At 46.0% G+C, this 19,224-nt stretch overlaps 3 protein-coding genes across 3 annotated transcripts; all 3 read left to right on the forward strand.

Annotated features, from left to right (window-relative positions):
- Positions 1-1,988: 1,988 nt before the first annotated feature.
- Positions 1,989-4,467, forward strand: LOC112875005 (ankyrin repeat domain-containing protein 6). The gene is made up of 2 exons (XM_025938662.1): positions 1,989-2,217; positions 3,723-4,467. The coding sequence occupies exons 1-2, from the start codon at positions 2,024-2,026 to the stop codon at positions 4,306-4,308; spliced, it is 780 nt and encodes a 259-aa protein (XP_025794447.1). The 5' UTR covers positions 1,989-2,023; the 3' UTR covers positions 4,309-4,467.
- Positions 4,468-5,477: 1,010 nt separating this feature from the next.
- Positions 5,478-11,276, forward strand: LOC112875003 (glycosyltransferase-like At2g41451). Its single transcript, XM_025938661.1, has 10 exons — positions 5,478-6,005; positions 6,098-6,150; positions 6,747-6,855; positions 7,016-7,150; positions 7,247-7,291; positions 8,662-8,849; positions 9,139-9,280; positions 9,473-9,519; positions 10,487-10,574; positions 10,644-11,276. The coding sequence occupies exons 1-10, from the start codon at positions 5,547-5,549 to the stop codon at positions 10,923-10,925; spliced, it is 1,548 nt and encodes a 515-aa protein (XP_025794446.1). The 5' UTR covers positions 5,478-5,546; the 3' UTR covers positions 10,926-11,276.
- Positions 11,277-17,545: 6,269 nt separating this feature from the next.
- Positions 17,546-19,087, forward strand: LOC112877467 (acyl-[acyl-carrier-protein] desaturase 7, chloroplastic-like). Its single transcript, XM_025941778.1, has one exon. The coding sequence runs from the start codon at positions 17,657-17,659 to the stop codon at positions 18,791-18,793; it is 1,137 nt and encodes a 378-aa protein (XP_025797563.1). The 5' UTR covers positions 17,546-17,656; the 3' UTR covers positions 18,794-19,087.
- The last annotated feature ends 137 nt before the right edge of the window (positions 19,088-19,224 follow it).

Below are 19,224 nucleotides of genomic sequence, written 5' to 3' on the forward strand. Positions count from 1 at the left end.
TGCCAATTCAGTTGACATAAGACATCATAAGTTATGTTATAAAAATTCAATAACAAATTTCATGACTATTTTTCGTACATAATGATAAGAAAATTTCTTGAGTTTCTTCTAACATAAGATATCATGTCCTTTTATCACCTTATAGATTTTGAAGGTGGAACTCAATTTGTTCGCTGAGAAATGAAAAGGGACAACTCTAGTTATGGGTAAATTGAACCAATTACAATTTATTTTTTGTGGGAGCAAAGGGTCAAACGAACAAAATGAAAAATAGATATTTTCCTCAGGTATTTAGTTGCCTGGACAATGATTTTCTTTTATTTGAACAGGCAATAGAGGTATGCCCATTGTTTGCTTATGCATTTTGCCCACGTTACATCTGATTTTGGAGCCTTGGATCAATCCAAAATGGCTCATTATTTATCCGCTCGCAAGCAACGTCCCTTTTGTTTTTGAAGGAATTCGGGTGTTTTAAGTAAATTTTAACGTATGAATTGAAGTGTTGCACGAGTCTACTATTCTAGGGGAGTTTAACACATCGAGTTCTTTTCGTTGCACTACATTTATATAAATATGACACAACACAAATTGCTATAATTATAACATAACTGAAACTTCAAAATAAATTGATTGTAATCTTATGTGTCAATAAAAAATTGGGTGCTCAGAAGTAAGCACCTAGTCGTGTTTCCCTGATTACCTCCTATCCATGTATGCTACTCAGAAAGGAGAAGGGGAAAGAAAAAATCCGAATATCAAGAATTCCAAATTTACCCATAGCTAGAGTTAACATTCCAAAATTTCAGCGCCACTGATAATTTTTAACTAGAGTTTTTTTATCATAATTCTTAACTAGAGTTGTCCACAAAAGTTGACAAGTTGTCCCTAACTAGATGTAATTAGGGATGGCAACGGGTAGGAAATACCCGCGTACCCGCGGATACCGTACCCGGTGGGCGCGGATACGGGTCTGGATCTGTGCTCGCAGGTACGGGCGTGGGTACAACTCTAAACCCACGGATATTTTCTAATGGGTATGAAAAAAATGATACCCGAACCCGTAAACCCGAATACCCGCTGACATGTGGGTCCAAGTACCCTTATATATATACGAAATTAGGGTTTCGCTTCCCAGGCTCCCAGCGCCCAGCCGCCAGCCCCTCCGCCGGCCCCTCCGCCGCCCAAGGCCCCAGCCCCCAGCCGCCAGCCCCTCCGCCGGCCCCTCCGCCCCTACGCCGGCCCCTCCGCCGCCCCCTCCGCCGCCCCTCTCCTCCTCCTCCAGCCTGTGCGCCGCCTCGCTCGGGCTTGGCGCCGCCACTCTCCCCTCCGCCGCCCCTTCGCCGGCCCCGCCGCCGCCCCTCTCCCCTCCCCCTCCTCCCTGTGCCGCCGCCGCCCCTCTCCCCTCCCCCTCCTCCCTGTGCCACACTGCCGCCCACCGCCCTCTTCCTCCCCCCCCCCCCCCCCCCCCGGCTCGCCGCGGGGCAGATCCAGCTCCGCCCCCCACCTCGCGGGCACGCTAGGCAGGACGGCCCCCCACCCGGGCGACCGGAGGCGCTAGCCCCCCCCCCCTGCCGCGGATATATCCGCGGATATCCGTTACCCCGCGGGTAACGGATATGGATACGTTTTGCTATCCATTGCGGGTAACGGGTATGGGTTCGGGTATAGTTTTTAGGTCGCGGGTATGGATATCCAGAGGCAATATCCATGGATAGTTTACCCGTTGCCATCTTTAGATGTAATGGTGTACCAGAAAGGCACTGTCGCACTGATAATTCGTAAGAAAGCAAGGCCCAAATCCATAACCATAGTGCCACAATTTCTTTTCTTGGCCCTGTATACAGGACTACAGAATGTACAGTATTATGGCCCAAGTCCACCTAAAATGGAAGAGGCCCATTTCAGATGCGGCTCGTCTCTAGGCCCTTGAGGTCCTTTCCTTTCTGGCCCAATCCAACACATAGATCCAATTATGCAATTACCTGCCCGATTCGCTTCGCTCCGAACCGAGAGGCCCAGACAGATGGGGAGGCGTCGCGGCGGCGGCGGCGGCGGCGGTGGCGGCGGCCGCGGAGGCGGAAGAGGGCGTGGGCGAGATGAGGAAGACGACCTCCATCTGCACAAGGCTGCGAGGTCTGGTGATTCGGCCGCGGCGGAGTCGCTGTGCGAGTCCAACCCTCTCGCCGTCAACTCAAGGGACCGCCTCTCCCGCACACCGTACGCATCCCTGTCCCTGCAAATCCTCCCTTTCTCTCTCCCCTTCCCTCACCATCTGAGCAGAGAAGAGCCGAGTAGCCATGCCTTGTGTTATGGATACTTACTCTCTTTACTGAGAAGTAGTAGAGTGCATAATTATACTTGCTCGATAACCCTAACACAAGCCTGCGTATTGCGCTGCGGCTTCTTCTTATAGATAATTGGGTTCCTCATTAGTTTGTTTGGTCTTCTGTTGTTGCAGCTGACTTGCCATTGCTTTTTTCTTTCACGAAATCAGCTAGTCTATAACACTACAAAAATTCTGTTCATCCTGTGTTTTTCCCATTACATTAGCATGGCATGGCATGGCATATCATCTTATCCATCGAAGCTATTGCTATCACCCAATTTTGCTGCTAATTAATGGTAACATAGGCCACTATATTTTTTTTCTCTTTGCTAATTGTTATTTCTAGATCTAGTTACAAAACAAGCTGTATGTCTACTGTTGCGCATAACCCCAAGATTTCGCTAGCTTGCATATGAGTTGAGTGTTTTCATCAATTCCAACTCAGGACCAATTAGAATGCCTGAAAATTTGCAGGCATGGGTTAAATTCTCCGATATAAAAACTGGGCCTCAGTGAGACCCTAAGGCCGATGGCCTGGTGTCGGGCAGCTCTTTAGCATTCCTGCCTGCACCCAGATTTCAAGTCCTAAGAGGCTAAGACCAACTCTGGGGGGCAAAACTGATTCAATGGAACTTGGGAGTATCATTCGTTATTACTGCATTTATAATTCGTTTTTTTTTTGGGGGCGGGGGGGGGGGGGGGGGGGCTGATTTCACCACATCATGATTTGTATTTGGATGCTGGAACATTTTTCATCTCTCTCTCTCTCTCTCCCCCTCTCTCCCCCCTTCCTATCATATCAAGGCATCCAGCCAATGCATCTGTTTATCCCCCTGCAAGAGTGATCTGGCAGTCTGGCACAATTAAAATGTTGTCTTGCTTCAGTGAATCATATTTACATACAGAGTTGTACATGCTGACCGATGCTGTGCTTTGCCATACTGTACCATACCATCGTATTTATTTATTTGCCCCATTTTTTGCAGCATGTAATCTGATAGTTATCTTTTACCATGGGGGATCCACGCCTTGCCAAGCTTTGATAACCTTTTCCTTCTGAAAATAGCCTGCAATAAACCCTTTTACTTACTAGCTGTTGTAGTTCCTGAACTTTGTTGCTAATTCAGCGTAACAAGCCGTTGTGTTATCTCAAGGCTTCACGTTTTGGCAAGGGATTAGACACAATTATATGCAATATACGAACATTCTGTTAGCATCAATGCGAGTATTCCTCATTTTAGCTTTCTTGGTGTATCATTCTTGCTGAATTGTCTGTGCACCATAGAGGCAGAGTAGTTTCTCATGGACAGGATATGTTGTTGCTGTATTAGTATTCTGTATCGATTTTCTCTGTCAATTTTACTATCTCCTTGACACAATTTATTTCTTCATTCAGACTCCACTTGGCTGCATGGGCTGGGCATGTTGAGGTTGTGAGATGCCTTTGCAAGCACAGAGCTGACGTAGGAGCTGCAGCAATGGATGACACCGCGGCAATTCATTTTGCCTCCCAGAAAGGCCATATAGAAGTTGTCCGCGAGCTGCTGACTGCTGGGGCCACCGTGAAAGCGAAGAACAGGAAAGGCTTCACGGCGCTGCATTTCGCTGCGCAGAACTCCCACCTGGATCTTGTGAAGTACCTTGTGAAGAAAGGTGTCGACGTCACAGCAAAGACGAAAGGCGGGCAGACAGCTCTGCATGTCGCGGAGAATGATGATGTGCGTGCTTTCCTGAAAGAGTGCGAGCAGTCCTTGAAGAAGGGGGCCGAGCTACCATCGGAGAAGAAGGATGATTCTGCTCAGGACGATGGTGGCGGCAAGTCTTCACGTGAGGGTATGAAAGATGGGGATGATGCAGGCCAGGGTGAGAAGAGGAAAAGCGAGGGGGTTACTGCATCGAGTTCGCCGCAAGTGAAGAAGGCGAAGGTTTCCCTTGGTCACCTTGTTGGTGAAAATGACGTGGATGAGGAGGAAGAGGACTGAAGTTCATTGAACGGCCTTACCTTTAGGATCCAAGAGAAGTGCAATTCGATGGTGTCACCTTGTATGTTTTGTTATCCTTAGTCTGTACGGCAATCTGGGATGTAAAAACAAGTGCAAGTGCAAGTTAAGTCTCGTGTATTGGATGAATAGAAATTCTAATTGCATCAGGTCAGCCCTGCTATGGGTACGACCAGTTGTTACGATTTGGGTACGATCCCAAGCGTCGTGCTAGCCGTCAAGATCCTGGTACACGCGCTGCACGGTCAACTTCAAGTCGTAACAAAATCGTACGAACATCCGTACACGTAGCAATTTCCACGCCCTACTCTGAAAGCCGGGCGGAGGAGTATAATCGTGTTACGAAATTTATTAAAGAAAAAGGACAGGGTTAAGGGACAATTCATAGAAATCAGAAAAAGGAAATCTGCCATGGGATAAGCTAGTAGAAATGAGATTTTCACATGTAGTTTAGCGACAAAAAAAAATACTGAAAGAAGTTTAATGTTCTTTTTTTTAAAAAAATTACTGTGTAATATCGTGGTAAAAATTCTCAAATATGCTAGATAGAAAAATATTAGCAGTGAGTGTTGTGGATCTCCATTTTCCATCATGGCCAAATCGAGCTAGATCGCCCCCATAAGACCACATACACTACTTCAATACAATCAGAAAAAATAGGAATTAAGCGAGCAAAGTTCAGGTTAAGTTTATAAGGGACACTTAAAAGGAAGTAAATTTAACCTTACTTCCCCAATTTTGTGGTAGTTATTATTTTGCACTGTTTGCCTACAAGTCGTTTTAACATGTTTACTATCTCCTTGACACAATTTATTTCTTCATTCAGCCTACAAGTCCTTGACAGACTAGCCTTATCCGTTGAATCAGCGGTGTATTTCCATTTCATAGTTGTTTAGCATGTTTAAATGGTCGTTTAGCTCAAACAAATAGCTAAAGACCGACCATTTAGTATTTAGGATAATATTGTTAATACATGATTTTGTGATAAAAAGTACTAGTAATAAGACGCACTGATATTTTAAAAGTTTAATATACAATTTTTGGTAGTTATTAAATGATGCGCAAAAATCACAATTACATGGAGAATATGATAGCAAAACCGTAGTATAAAAAATGGAGCCATTTATTATGAATAGACTCAGAATAGCAGACAAAGGAAACGAATAGCCCGAAGGAAACCCCACCACATCAACCGGGGCTCGGCGGATCGGCGTTTCGCGATGCCGCTGGCGCCGGCGCCTCCCGGCGGCGGCGCCGCTTGGCGCCGCCTGCTCCTGCTCCTGACGGTCCTCCCTCTCACACTCGCCGCGCTGGCCTTCGTTCTCCAGTGGCGCGGCGGCGGCGTCGACGACCCGACCGCGCGCTGGCCCCCGCACGCCTTCCCCGGCATGGCCGAGCCCGTCCGGCTGTCCCTCCCATCGTCCGACTGCAGCGACGTCCTCGCCGGCTCCTCCGGACCCTCCTTCCCCTACCTCCGCGGCTGGTCCTTCCCCTCCGACTCGGGCGCGGGCCTGGGCCTCCAGCCCAAGGTGTGCGTGCAGACGAGCACCTCCGCGGGGCTTGAGCAGATCCTGCCCTGGCTCTTCTATCACAAGGTCGTCGGCGTCGCGCAGTTCCTGCTCTTCGTTGAGGGGAGGGCGGCCAAACCCAATGTTGCCGGAGTCCTCGAGTCCATTCCTGTGAGCGACATTCTATTCTGAGTGCGTTTCTGTTCTCCGCTCTTGCTGTCCCAGTGCTAATTTGAGTGCCTTTATGTTCCTGATGCCGCAAGGGGGTAAAAGTGGTGTACAGAACAAAGGATCTTGAGGACCAGCAGGCGAGGAGGTGTGTTCTTTTCTGCCACCAACCACATAAATTTTTTCTGCATTTCACTTCATTTTTTTGAAATCAGAAAGCACATGGTTCTTGGTTAAGACAAAATTAAGTCAGAGGACATAAAACCAATGATGGATGATGAAGGATTTTACTGGTCAGGAATGCGTAGGACATTTCCATGAATATAACTGTATAAAAAAAGCATATATTTTAAAAAACACACTGCAGCATTGCTATCCTCTAATTTATACCTGTTGTTTTGGGCAAACAATGCTGAACATCACATGCCACACACATGTATACATCTGTATTTTGACTGAATCCTTATTCAGTTTGTAGAAACAATGAATGCCTATCTCCATCTCTCTTTTTCTTAATTCTTATGGATAGTAAAACCTTTGTACATTTGTATTTGCCGTGAAAAAGCTCGACACTTGAATAGTGACCGCTATTAGACATAGCATAGCATCTCGCACGATATCTTATAGTGCCCACTGCTGACCGGTCAAAGAGTGTCTGGGTTGGCAACTTGGCATGCATGTTGATTGAGTTTCTATCATTCCCTTGTTTCACCTTTCTGATGTATTTTGTCGTTCGGCTTGCAGTCGAATCTGGAATGAGACCTGGCTCTCAAGCTTTTTCTACAAACCTTGCAACTATGAACTCTTTGTGAAACAATCACTCAACATGGAGATGGCTATTGTTATGGCTCGGGTATGTCTTGTCTGTTATCTCCTCTGTTAATTCTGTTATATATGAATGATTGAGCTTCATTTATAGTTTTTTGCTTGTCAGTGAGGCTGCTATGCAATAATGTAGGTTTCTAGGTTTGCTTTAGGCATTTATCTACTAACTACAATGTTATGCATTGAAGGATCATGGCATGGATTGGATCATACATCTAGATACTGATGAGTTACTATATCCTGGTGGAGCTGCTGAGTATTCTGTTAGACGTTTGTTATCTGAGGTCCCTCATGATGTTGACATGGTTATTTTTCCAAACTATGTAAGTAAACGAAGTTAAGATTCAAGTCTGACTGCTATTCATATGTCTTGTCTTTCCACAAAACTTCTATGTTGTAATCAATGTAAATGTCTGCAGGAAAGCAGTGTTGAGCGTGACAATATTAAAGATCCATTCAGCGAAGTAAGCCCCTTTTTTCATCCTTTTTTCTCTCTCTTAAGCTCCAGTCAATAGATCTTTGCTTGCAAGCCAAATCCTAGTCACAACCTTGTGCATCTGATAACATTATGTCTACTGATCTTTATTTTTTGCTACACAGTTGTGTTTTGCATTCATTTTCTGCTCATTCAACAATCACAAGTTCAAAACTGGGAACAATTTTATTACTCTAATTGTGCTGAGCAGCAACTGGTTTGTTTTGTGAACAGAAATTTAAATTTTTTTGAATGATTGCATTACTGTAGTTTCTTCCCACCTTTGTAAGGCATCTATGAGAAAAAGGTCAACTATTATTTTTAAATTCTTGAATTATTTTCTTTGTTCCTTGCTTACTCATTCCTTCTTGAGGTTACTCCTACTCTAGTACTATGTGATTTCCTGCCTTTTCTTGTAAGCTAGTTTGGGCTTGCATTCCTTGTTAGTTGGTCAGACTTTCATCTAGGAAGATTATGAACATTTCGTTAAGTTTCTTTGTTTGTCGCCGTCCCTAATTACTAAAGTCTCTTTTGGTATAAACTGGACATGGAACCTAGCCAGTTCAGCATGTTGTTAACTTTTACAAAGATGAGAGAAAAAAACAAAGTTGGATGTAGTAGTTCTGGCTTCACCTCTGTATAAGGTTGGGGTCGTATATCCCTACCATGTGATTTGCAATATGATTCTCAAATGCCTGCAGCTGTGATGCATATTTGGTAAGCTATTTTGTATTTAAGGATAATTACTGATGCATAATGGACTTTCCATGGTTACTTTATCTCCTTATTTAGCCTTTTAGTTTCTTTTGAAAGCACAGAAAGACTGATAGGTTTATGTGTGGTAGTGTGTATTGGTGGTTTATGGGTGTTTGGCGTGGGCTTGGGGGGGGGGGGTGTCATGTTATTTATTTTTTTGGTTTAGAGCTTCTAGTATGGTTATTTGAGGCCTGTTACAACGCAAGGTCTGCTATATAGTCATGCCATAAGGAAAAAAAATGGCAAAAGGCAAAATAGAGGATGCCTTGTATGGGTGGCAAGTCACAATGTTCTACCATGCTCAAGAACAACAGCAGACCAAGAGATTTCCGATGAGATCAGTAGATCATACATTTTGTATCTTTGCTATTTGTATAGTTGTGTTTAGCTATTTTTTAAATGTCTCTTTTGTGGTTTTGCCATCATCTTTAGCAAGAGAAACATCTCATAACTGCATCCATTGCAACTTGTGATCCTACAGCAACTACTGCAGCAGATAAGCAGTATCACTGAATGATAAAGTTACATTTGTATTCCAGACCTGTTGCAGTTAATATGATCTTATCATGACAAATCTTTTTGTGCATTGCAATATCTTACCAGGTATCCATGTTCAAGAAGAATTATGATCATCTCCCTAAAGATACTTATTTTGGCATGTACAAGGAAGCAACACGAGGAAACCCTAATTATTTTCTCACTTACGGTAATGGAAAATCTGCTGCACGAATTCAAGATCATCTCCGTCCTAATGGCGCGCACAGATGGCATAACTATGCAAAGAGTCCAAAGTAAAGATCTCTTTTGCTAATATACGTTTTTACATTATAATATGTATTATTATTACTACCTCCGGTCACAAATACTTGTGCAGTAAAATGTAATTTGAGCCATCTATTGTTTGGGGTTGAGAAAACGAAATCTTTTCTGTATATTTGTCTCCAAAACTTGCAATTTGGAGACCTGTCCATGTCCAAAATATAAAATATTTGTGACTGGAGAAGGTACCTCGTGTTTATACTTCTATAGATGTCTCAGAGTAGAGTTATTCTTACAATATTTTTTGCACATCACTAACAGTGAGATCAAGTTGGAGGAGGCTGCGGTCCTGCACTATACATACACTAAATTTTCTGATTTGACATCAAGACGTGATCGCTGTGGATGCAAGCCTACAAAAGAAGATGTTAAAAGATGTTTTATGTTGGATTTTGACAGAGCAGTAAGTAAAGATGCTCCTATAAGTAATTCTGAAGCTCAAGACAAATACATGTAGTTGGATAATAACTTAACTTCATTTGATATCAATAAGTGCCTTTACTGTTAGGAATTATAGCCTTGTTGGTGCTTCCCATTGGGCAACTCAGTTACTTACCGTCTCTTCTACCATCTAACTTCAACGTTTGCTATGCAGGCTTTTATAATTGCATCAACTGCTAGTGAAGAGGAAATGCTGCGTTGGTAATTTCCATAATTTTCCTTGCTTGCTTGTCGTATGTTATGATGTAGAGGCACTGGGCGCTGTTAACTCTGGGCAGACTGGCGCTTTAATGGCTGGAACTGGGCAGTTAGAGTTACAAGAAAATAGTTTTTTGTTTAGATGATTTTTTTCCTTAAGACATCTAGTTATGTGTTGGTGAGTTTCCGTAAACTTCAGAAATAGTTTCTTTAGGGAGTCAGGTAAACTGCCCTTATATAAGGATCAATGGATCACAACGTATAGTCTTTTTTCTGTAAAAAGAAAGGATTGAGGTTGTAGGAGGTTAAAATAGCCTTTTTCATCTCATCTCCAGGCTTCTTCCTTGTATAGCCCATCTCAAACTGAGTGGTCCACACATCAGTGGTGTTGTGGTTACTCATTCATGAACAATAAAATGACTTGCTTTAGCTTTAAGCACATCTGCACATGGCAACAAGTGGATGCATAACGATTCCCAAGTTGCAACCTATAGGGTCAAGATGCTAACCTCAATGAAACCACATGTCGAGGTTTTCAAACTCTGGGGCGGTCCTGAAATGCCTGACGCAGAAACACATATCCGAAGTCTGGACCAGCTTCACAAGGCTTGGCGCTCAGCTCAAAAGGCCCAACAACATCGTGGTCATATTAGGTTTTTGAATAGATACTATTGTTTTATTACTTTTCTGAGGGAATACATGAAACATAATTTATTGCCTTGAGGTGAACCGCACTGGGTTACACATTGGTTCAATACTTACACCAGAGCTCTGCCTGCCCTGAACATTGAATTATCAGACTACACTGGACCATTTCATGGAAAGATGTAATATCTACAAACCTGCTGCCTCTTTATATCGGTTAAATGAGTTAAATTCTCGTGCTCCTTTTCTCTCTGCAGAGATATGGATGTTCAATGCTTGGACTGCCTTCCCCCCCTGTAATGTTTTTCCTTTATTTGCTGGCTAGGTACAATGAGCGGGTTGTGTGGAATGATAAGCAGATGAATTTGAAGCTTCTGAGGAAAGGAGTGCTAACTCGCATATACACCCCAATGGTGCGTAATAATGCTTGTGTGAAGTCACTATCAATTTCCATGCTATCTAATGCTTTTTTTCTTCGTCAGGCAATTGTTCAAGGTCTGCGGGAATCTGGTGTCTTCACTTCGGTCATTGCAGCTGGCCAACCTGCTGTGAATGAGAAGCTCTCGCCGAAGAAAACTGATGCCCAGAGCCAAAATGTTACTAGACTTGGAAACTTGCCAATTAAGTTGAGAGCTTCTGATTCCAAGGCATCTGCTAGGAAGATATTGCAAGCTGAGCTTGTCTTCAATGATACTGATGTAACTGCTGTTCCACCAATGTCGCCACCCGGTTTGGATGACGAACACAGGCATCATAGTGAATAATTCATACGGACATTGTTTTAGTTGGGCATATAAGTTCCTAAGAAAAGGAGAAAAGGTACTGACATCTTAGGATACAGAAAAACGGGGTACTGACATTATCATAGATGGTCTAACCTTTTCTCAATCTGCAGCAGCTGAATTTTTGCAGGGATATGTGGGCAACATTGATAGGCAGATATAGTGCTTTCTTGTGCACAACACAACACAATTTTTAGCGATTTTGTACATGAGCTTAACAGTTACTAACATGGAGTTATGAGAGGTGCCTGAGGATGGATTCTTTTCAACGTTCTCCGGACATATGCTGTAACCATACTTGATGATCTGAGTGTTAGTCAGTACATTATAGCATGTGTGATTGTCCCTGGTACGGTACTGAAGTGGAACTCGATCTGGCGCCTTACATTCGCATTGACTGCTGTTTTTTTACTGGTACTCTGCTAATTTCTGTTGGTGGTTCTTTCCGTTGCACGGCCCGTGCGTATTGATGATCTTAGTAATAGTGGTTGCGTCGAATTAATCCAGGGCACTGCGGTGCAGGTGCAGGTGCAGGTGCAGGGCTGAGCAGCCCTCGTGTCATCGCGTGTCGGGGTGGTGTGGTGCCGCCACGGGGAATGGCATCTCCCACGAACTTGTTTAACCCTTTTTGTTTGATCAAGTTTTTGTTATGGGCTCGTTTTAGACTATATTTGCATGTAGGATTTGGAGTTGCCGACGAGCTTGCCACGTGGATTAACGCTCACAAATGAATTATGTGGAAACAATTACCTATTGCAAATACAGTCACTATGAATTCATAATAAATATATTCACTTGAAGAGTTTAAAATAGATGAAAACGCTATCTTCTCTCCCTCGCTAGAATTTTGGGCTCACTCGGTCTTCACCTTTTTCCTCCAACTCTCATGAGATTCATCTCCCTCCATCTTCAATCAGACTTGTTATTAAGGACGCGCGGATTTGGTGCTTTACATGGGATGCCGAGGGTTGGTGCATAGGATGGGTGGCAAGGATGTACGTCGGTCCGGATGGTACTAACATTTTGGAACCGATGATGATTCAGATTTTGAAGTTTGCACCTTATGGTGAATTTTGTTTTTTTCTCTCTCAAGATTAGGCTGTGACTTTCTTCCTTCAGAGGGGAAAGCTGAGGTAGAGGTTTCATCGGTAGCACTTCCTGCTCGATCGGTAGGCATCTCCTACTCTTGGTTGACCTGCTTTTCCATCAACCCAGTGATGAACGAGTCCTATCAAACTAACCAGAGTGAGGAATCTTTGAAAGTTATGCATTGGAAAAGAAGGGAGCACGTAACGTAAGAAAAATCCCTCACATCTGTAATGAGGGCTGCCCATTCTTCTTCGAGAGGAATCTAAGAGAAACAACATGAGCAAAACATTCTTTAATTTTAATTTTTTTAGATAATAAAAAAAGTTCCGGCTTCAAATCCCTCCAAAAAGGGCATCGGTCCGTAATTATTACAATCACACACTCAAGAGTTTAAACCATACTGTGTTTAAAAATAATGACCAATACATAATAAAGGGCTATCCGAGGACGCGAAGAACGGTATAGCTGAAGACTCTAGAAGCTAGCATGCTTCGACTTCTTCGGTCATCAATGTGCTACGGCAGAGCTCACAGCCGGGGCCAATGTGTCCCCCTGAAAAGCACCTTGATTATTAGAGACCTCCAGGTTCTTGCGGGCTTTAAGCTGAGATGCTCTCTCAATGGAGTCTTGTCTGGTAGCATCATGTTTCTTTTACTCTTTCGAGTTGGAGTTGCTGTAACAGTAGGCATAGGTGTGGGAGAGGGAGTATGCAAAGAATTAACCAGTAAAAAATTATGTTCAACTTGCTTACTTGCTCGATGATTTTTTGGAGCACCGTCATGGGCTGTCTGCCCATAAAACAACTCGGCCACCCACGCTCTAGTGTTATCTGCAGTTCCAGTAGGCTCCAAAACTACTGTATGACGATCTTTGTTAGAATCTGCACAGCTAGGAAGGGCAGTAGCTGCAGCAGCCATCATAGCACTTGGTGCACTACCCTTACCAGTAGCATTCCCTTCTTTTTCTAATTCTTTTACCCTTGGGTGAGCATCTCCAGTATTCTTTACATTATTTTCTTTATTTGCCTCTTCTGAGTTTTTCTTTTTATCTTTGTCTCCATCTTCTTTTGGCTGCTCGTCCATGTTAATTGGCAGAGGGTTATTTTCATCTCCCTCCTCCACCCGAAGCTGAAGTTCGTAGACAAACTCAGGAATGAGGTCAGGGTTTATCACAACCATCTTCATTCTCGGCCTCCCATAGTGCTCGGTAAACTTCATATCCACCATACTAGTGGCACTAAAAATGAGCCAATAACCCATATGATAGGAAATTCCTTGAGCTTTTTGAGGATACCCTCGGAACTGTATCCAATCTTTTGGAATTCCATACTTCCATACCTCTGTATCTTTCTTTTCTTTAATCTCCATTTTTGCATTGGCGCATCTTGCCACCACCGGGCCCATAGTACCATACGTTGGAGTTCATCTTCAGAAGGAAAAGTGGTCGCAAACGATTTGCCACCAATTTCCTCCATCACCCAATTCCACTTATGACTGGTAGAAGCAATGTTTCAAATAGCCGGCTAAGGCATTTAGCTATATATATCCAAAAACAGGTTATAGCGGGCTATAGCTGCAGCTAAGAGCTAAGTTGTACATGAAAAAATTTAGCTAATCTCTCTCAAACAGCTATAGCCGGAGATAGCGGAAGCTATCGCCGGAGATTTAGAACCTTGGGTAGAAGACGCTCCAACTCAACGTGTGACGTGCGGCATGGTAAGAGAACCTCGGAGATCGTCACCACAGCATCTCTGGATTCAGATTTAGTTTTCTAGTTCTCCGTGTAAGAAATATAATAGAATCCCAATCTCTCAACCGGTATGTATTGTTGTAGGCTTAACCCCCTTCGATAGAGGACATGCTTTGGTGACGTGATCACCACCATCACAAACAACATAACAAAGCGTTGAGGTACACTCAGTCATGATATGACCCTTTGTGAGGCATCTGAAACAATATGGTGGCTTGTTCTTGCCGCCCCCTTGTTTGCCCCTTGGGTTACAATTTCACCATCTGCATCTTATCACTCTCCTGCATAGCCCCCACACCAGTTGATCCACCCGCCAAATCACTTGATGCTGGTGTAGTTTTTGCTGTTGCCAGGGCTTCAACAGTGGCTTCCTTGTGCTGCCCTTGCTGCGCACATGCTTGATGGGAATGGCCAATCCCGGTTGCAGCATAGTCAGCCAAAGGACTTCCAAATGATGAACTTGCTACTGGATCTTATTCTACTAAATGCTTGAAGTAAATTAACATGCTAAGAGCTAAAAATTACTCTCCAAGGAAAGGCATAAATTAAACAATCTACGAGTTGATTTCGAAAAGGGAAGATGGCCACTCAACAATGCCAATGAGCATCATTCAAGTAAATATGAACTAGTAATAACTGGATGTCTGGATGCCGATGAAATTGCTTTTTTTGTAGAAGAGAAAGAATTGCAGCAGAGGAGAGAATTGATAATGCCAACGCAGGTTACCTGCATCTCCGGTAGCAGGGGCCGACTCCCTATCGTCCCAACGGCTCCTCGTGCCACCGCCGTCGCCCATGGAACGGACGCATTGGTGGACTGGTGGTTGAGCCGAGCCGAGGGACAAGCTGCCAGTGGAGCAAGATGGGCGCGGTGCAGTGTAGTGCGATCTAGCCGTCTTCAATGGTTGAGCTAGTACATTAAAGCATCTTGGGTCTCACAACCTCGCTCTCTCATTAATAAAGTGGGCTGCTCACTTTTCTCTACGAGCTAGCTCTTAGAAGAAGAGATAGTTTGTCATTGCAGTTGGAGCTCAAGTCATGACCCTCTCAGATTTCTGAAAAAACAACACAAAACAAAAAGTGTACATGCAGGAAGTAAACGGCATTCTGCAGGCATTTCTAATTGCTCCAGTGCAGAACTGCAGATAGATTGAGATGAGATGGATTGGCCGTGGCACCTTTGGCCTTTGGGGAGAGACAAAAAATAGCATCTCCATCCGCGGGGAACACATTCGATTGAAAACTTATAAAAGACTGCATCTTTGGTCAAGATCTGACGAAGACGATCAGGCTCAGGCTGGCTGGCTGGGGTGCAGGCAGGCAAGCACCGAACCTCACGCTGGGTCACATGTCCAGTTGCTGTTGCTAGCGCTACGATCTCTCTTTGATACTAATTTGATAGCATAGCAGCAGCAACAACTGCTGGTTGGCCTACACTCCATCCATCGGTTCTCGAAAAAGAATTCAACAACAAACATCTGAGCCTTGAAGCCTTGAGCTGCTTAAACAAATCCGTGGGGTGCTAGGTTTATCAACAATGACTGCAAATGCTGGTGACAGCCGGGCCAGGCCCATGGGTGCGCCATCACAATTTGACCTCGCTGGAGTCATGAGCGCCATTAGTTTATCCGCCAGCACCATTAGGCGTGCAATGTGGCCACAAAGTCAATGTTAATAGCAGCAGCTTGCGGAGCGAGCAGATCGCAGAGCTGCCGTGCGGCTGCTCGAGTCAACTGGAATCAATCGCTCAACTTGCCTGCGGCGCGAGCGATGTATCTTACTATCTTGTGGTTAGTGGCTAGGTTGCGGAAAACAAGCGTTCGGTTCAATCCAACTAGCAAGGTGGTATGAGTAAATAGCGCAGTTAGCTAGTCTTTTTCTAACTTTATATTTTCCGAATAGTGTTATTGCAATTCTTTTTCCAATGGCTTAAACTGAGGGTCATTATGTTTTTTACATCAGTCATATTTTATGAAATAGTTTTTAGAAACAAGGGAGGGCAAAAGTAAAAAAGTAGACAAACATGTTTATCTTTTGAAAAAACTCTCTTACCATCACTACTCCAACATAGGTCATCAACGTCGGTTCTAAAACCCCATCACTACCGGTTTGGGTTCCTGTTGGATAAGACTCGGCTGTGAAGGGGTGGATCATCTCCGCCAAATCTAGAACCGGCGGTGATACACTTCTCAGAAAATAAAAAATATAAAAAACGCGCTGCCTCCCTCCCCCCCAACCCCCCACCGCGTGGCCCTCTGCGCTCGCCCGTAGCCGCACACGCCGCCGGGAGAGGAGGAGGGGAAGCGGTGGTAGGGAAGGGAAGGGAGGAGGCGAGGGGAGGGGAGGCGGCGGCTAGGAGGAGGGTTGGGGAGGCGGAGGAGAGAGAAGATCAGGAGAAAATGAGAGGGAGAGGACTGAGAGAGAGGGGGGAGGGAGAAATAGAGTGGTCAATGCATCACCGCGCTTCCGAAGAGAACTGATGGTGATAGATTATCACCGCCGGTTCGGTTCAAAGCGGCGGTAATGAGACGTTTGCAATGATATATTCTATAATAGTGCATCAAGAAAGATTCATACTCATATCATTAGTGTTTAGAAAGCAGCAAGTGTGTGCATCCATCCATCCCTTTGGCTTGTGCAGGTTAGGTGAGGTTCTTTGCATATTACTCTTAGTGATTGGTTTGATGGTGTTGTTCCTTGTGTCTTGGTGAACTCTCGAGGAGGTATCCTGTGATAAGCTCCAAAATAAGTTGTGCTTGGTTTGGAATCGGCCGACTCGAAGTTGAAGAATGGATTACCACTAGAGGGCACTTGATCCTTGCGCGGATCAAGGGGGATCGGAGTAATACCCTTGCGTGAATGCTCTAAGGATGATTAAAGGAGAGTTGTGACTCTTTGATACCCCTGAAAAAAATCGGCGATCTAATATTATCTTTACTTTTCGTAATTTACTTTCTAGAATTCAATTCCTAGAATTACCATGCTACTTATGGTTGGAACTAGGTTGCAAAACTTTGGTACGACTATAATAGCTTATTTTTCTAAGATTTAGGCATGTGAAATGCTTAGCCTTGTGTAGTTTTTAATTAAGTTTGAAAGAAAAAATTATAGAAGTCTGGTTCACCTCTCTCTGTTTAGCATCTTTTGATCCAATTAAGAAAACTGTCATTCATTTCTCACGTATCTCTATCTGGCTAGCATTAGCCTTGCATCGATGATCGATAGACTAAAAAATGATGGTAGCCCGTATTCCTACTGTACGCAGCAGGAGAACGCTTGAGATCAAGTCAAGCTGCCAGAAGAAACAAGACGGCGGTGGCCTGCCGGCGTTGAAAAAAAAAAATCGAAATGGCTGCACACAAACTGAGCCACAATTAAGCCTACGACCGTGTCTCTGTGGTTCGATTTGTAGCTCGCACGATGGCTCCAGTCACTGATTCGTCAAATACGCACATCAAATTGAATTGGGACCCATACTTGCATTACACACCCATGCAGTGCTCGTGCGTACGCGTCTCCATCGTAACCGGCACCTTCCATTTTCTCTAGTGTACATTCAAATGGGTGACGGTAATCATAAACTAAATGCCGATTAATTGATTTGGTTTCTCATGTGGTATTAATCGGGGCATTGGAAATTGAAGATGGATACTCATATATTCATAGGGATAAGTATTCGTAACCATAACCTGTTTCGATCGTAGTATGGACGGTTAACCAATGGATCACATGTAGAGTCGAGTCCTATATAAGCACGTCCACCCGCTCAGCTGTTTTTACTTTCCTTTCTCCACCTGCCTACCTATCTAGCTACACACACATACATAACGGCCAAGCTAGTAAGCTCCTCAGATCAGCCAGGGCACTTCAATCGCATGATGATGGCGATGATGCCGGGGCTAGCTGCCTGCTGCGTAGATGCAGCCGGAATCACCGCGCCGTCACCATGCGGGACGCGGGCACCACCGCGGCGAGCCGCCTACTTCCGCCGGCGTATGATCACGGCGGCAGCGATGACGGCGCCGGAGAAGGCCGAGGTGCTGCGGTCGCTGGACGGGTGGGCGGAGTCGAACCTGCTGCCGCTGCTGAAGCCGGTGGAGCGGTCGTGGCAGCCGCACGACCTGCTGCCGGACTCGTCGTCGCCGGGGTTCCGCGAGGCGGTGGACGAGCTGCGGGCGCGGGCGCGGGAGATCCCCGACGACTACTACGTGTGCCTGGTGGGCAACATGGTGACGGAGGAGGCCCTCCCCACGTACCACGCCGCCCTCAACAGCTTCGTGGGCTACGACTCCCCCTCCTGCGCCGACGCCTGGGCGCGGTGGTCCCGCGGGTGGACGGCGGAGGAGAACCGCCACGGCGACCTCCTCAACCGCTACCTCTACCTGTGCGGGCGCGTGGACGTCCGGCGCGTGGAGCAGACGATCCACCACCTCATCGCCGCCGGGATGCAGCTGGCCGCCGGCGGGTGCCCGTACCGGGGGTTCATCTACACGGCGTTCCAGGAGCGCGCCACGGCGATCTCGCACGGCAACACGGCGCGGCGCGCGGCGGCGCTGGGCGACGCGAGCCTGGCGCGGGTCTGCGGCGCCATCGCGGGCGACGAGAGGCGGCACGAGGCGGCGTACACGCGGGTGGTGGCGGAGCTGTTCCGGCGGACCCCGGACGCCGCCATGCGCGCGCTCGGGTACATGATGCGGGAGCGGATCCTGATGCCGGCCCACCACATGTTCGACGGGCGGGACGCGGAGCTGTTCCGGCACTACGCCGCCGTGGCGCAGGGGCTCGGCGTCTACACCACCGCCGACTACGCCGGCCTCGTGGAGTTCTTCGTGGAGCGGTGGGGCGTCGCGGAGCTCGGCCACGGGCTCACCGGCGAGGGCAGGCGCGCGCAGGAGTACGTCTGCCGGCTGCCGGAGAGGGTGCGCAGGATGGACGCGCGGCGGCGGCAGACGCAGCTGCAACGGGTGCCCTTCTCCTGGGTGTTCGACAGGCAGGTGGAGCTGGAGCTCTGATGGTGGCCATGGCCGATCGAGCTGCCGCTGCCGCTGCTGCAATATGTCTCCAGTACTGAGCTCCAACTACCGTAGGCATCTGCCCGATGCCAATCAAGTCCGGTGTGCGTCTCTATGGTAATTGAGTTGAATGGCACGTGTTGTGTACTGTGCGTCAGCCACTGTATGTGACTGTGGTTACCAGTAAAATAGCTTGTATGGTTGCAGCAAGCTCCACAGGTGTGCGGTCTGGTGGTCTTCGTGCAGTTGGGGATCAGGAGAGTATTCAAATAAATCGTACGGCGCGTACCATGTCTGAAAATTCGTACAGAACTTTTGTACGGTCGAACGTGATCGATCAACTTTGACCATCAATGTGAGAGAGAATGGTCTGACAACGTGATGTGCTCCCTACACATTGACGGTCAATGTGAGAGAATCAGTGCTATCGC

The sequence above is a fragment of the Panicum hallii genome, chromosome 9, assembly GCF_002211085.1.
Source record: "Panicum hallii strain FIL2 chromosome 9, PHallii_v3.1, whole genome shotgun sequence".
Lineage (NCBI taxonomy): Eukaryota > Viridiplantae > Streptophyta > Magnoliopsida > Poales > Poaceae > Panicum > Panicum hallii.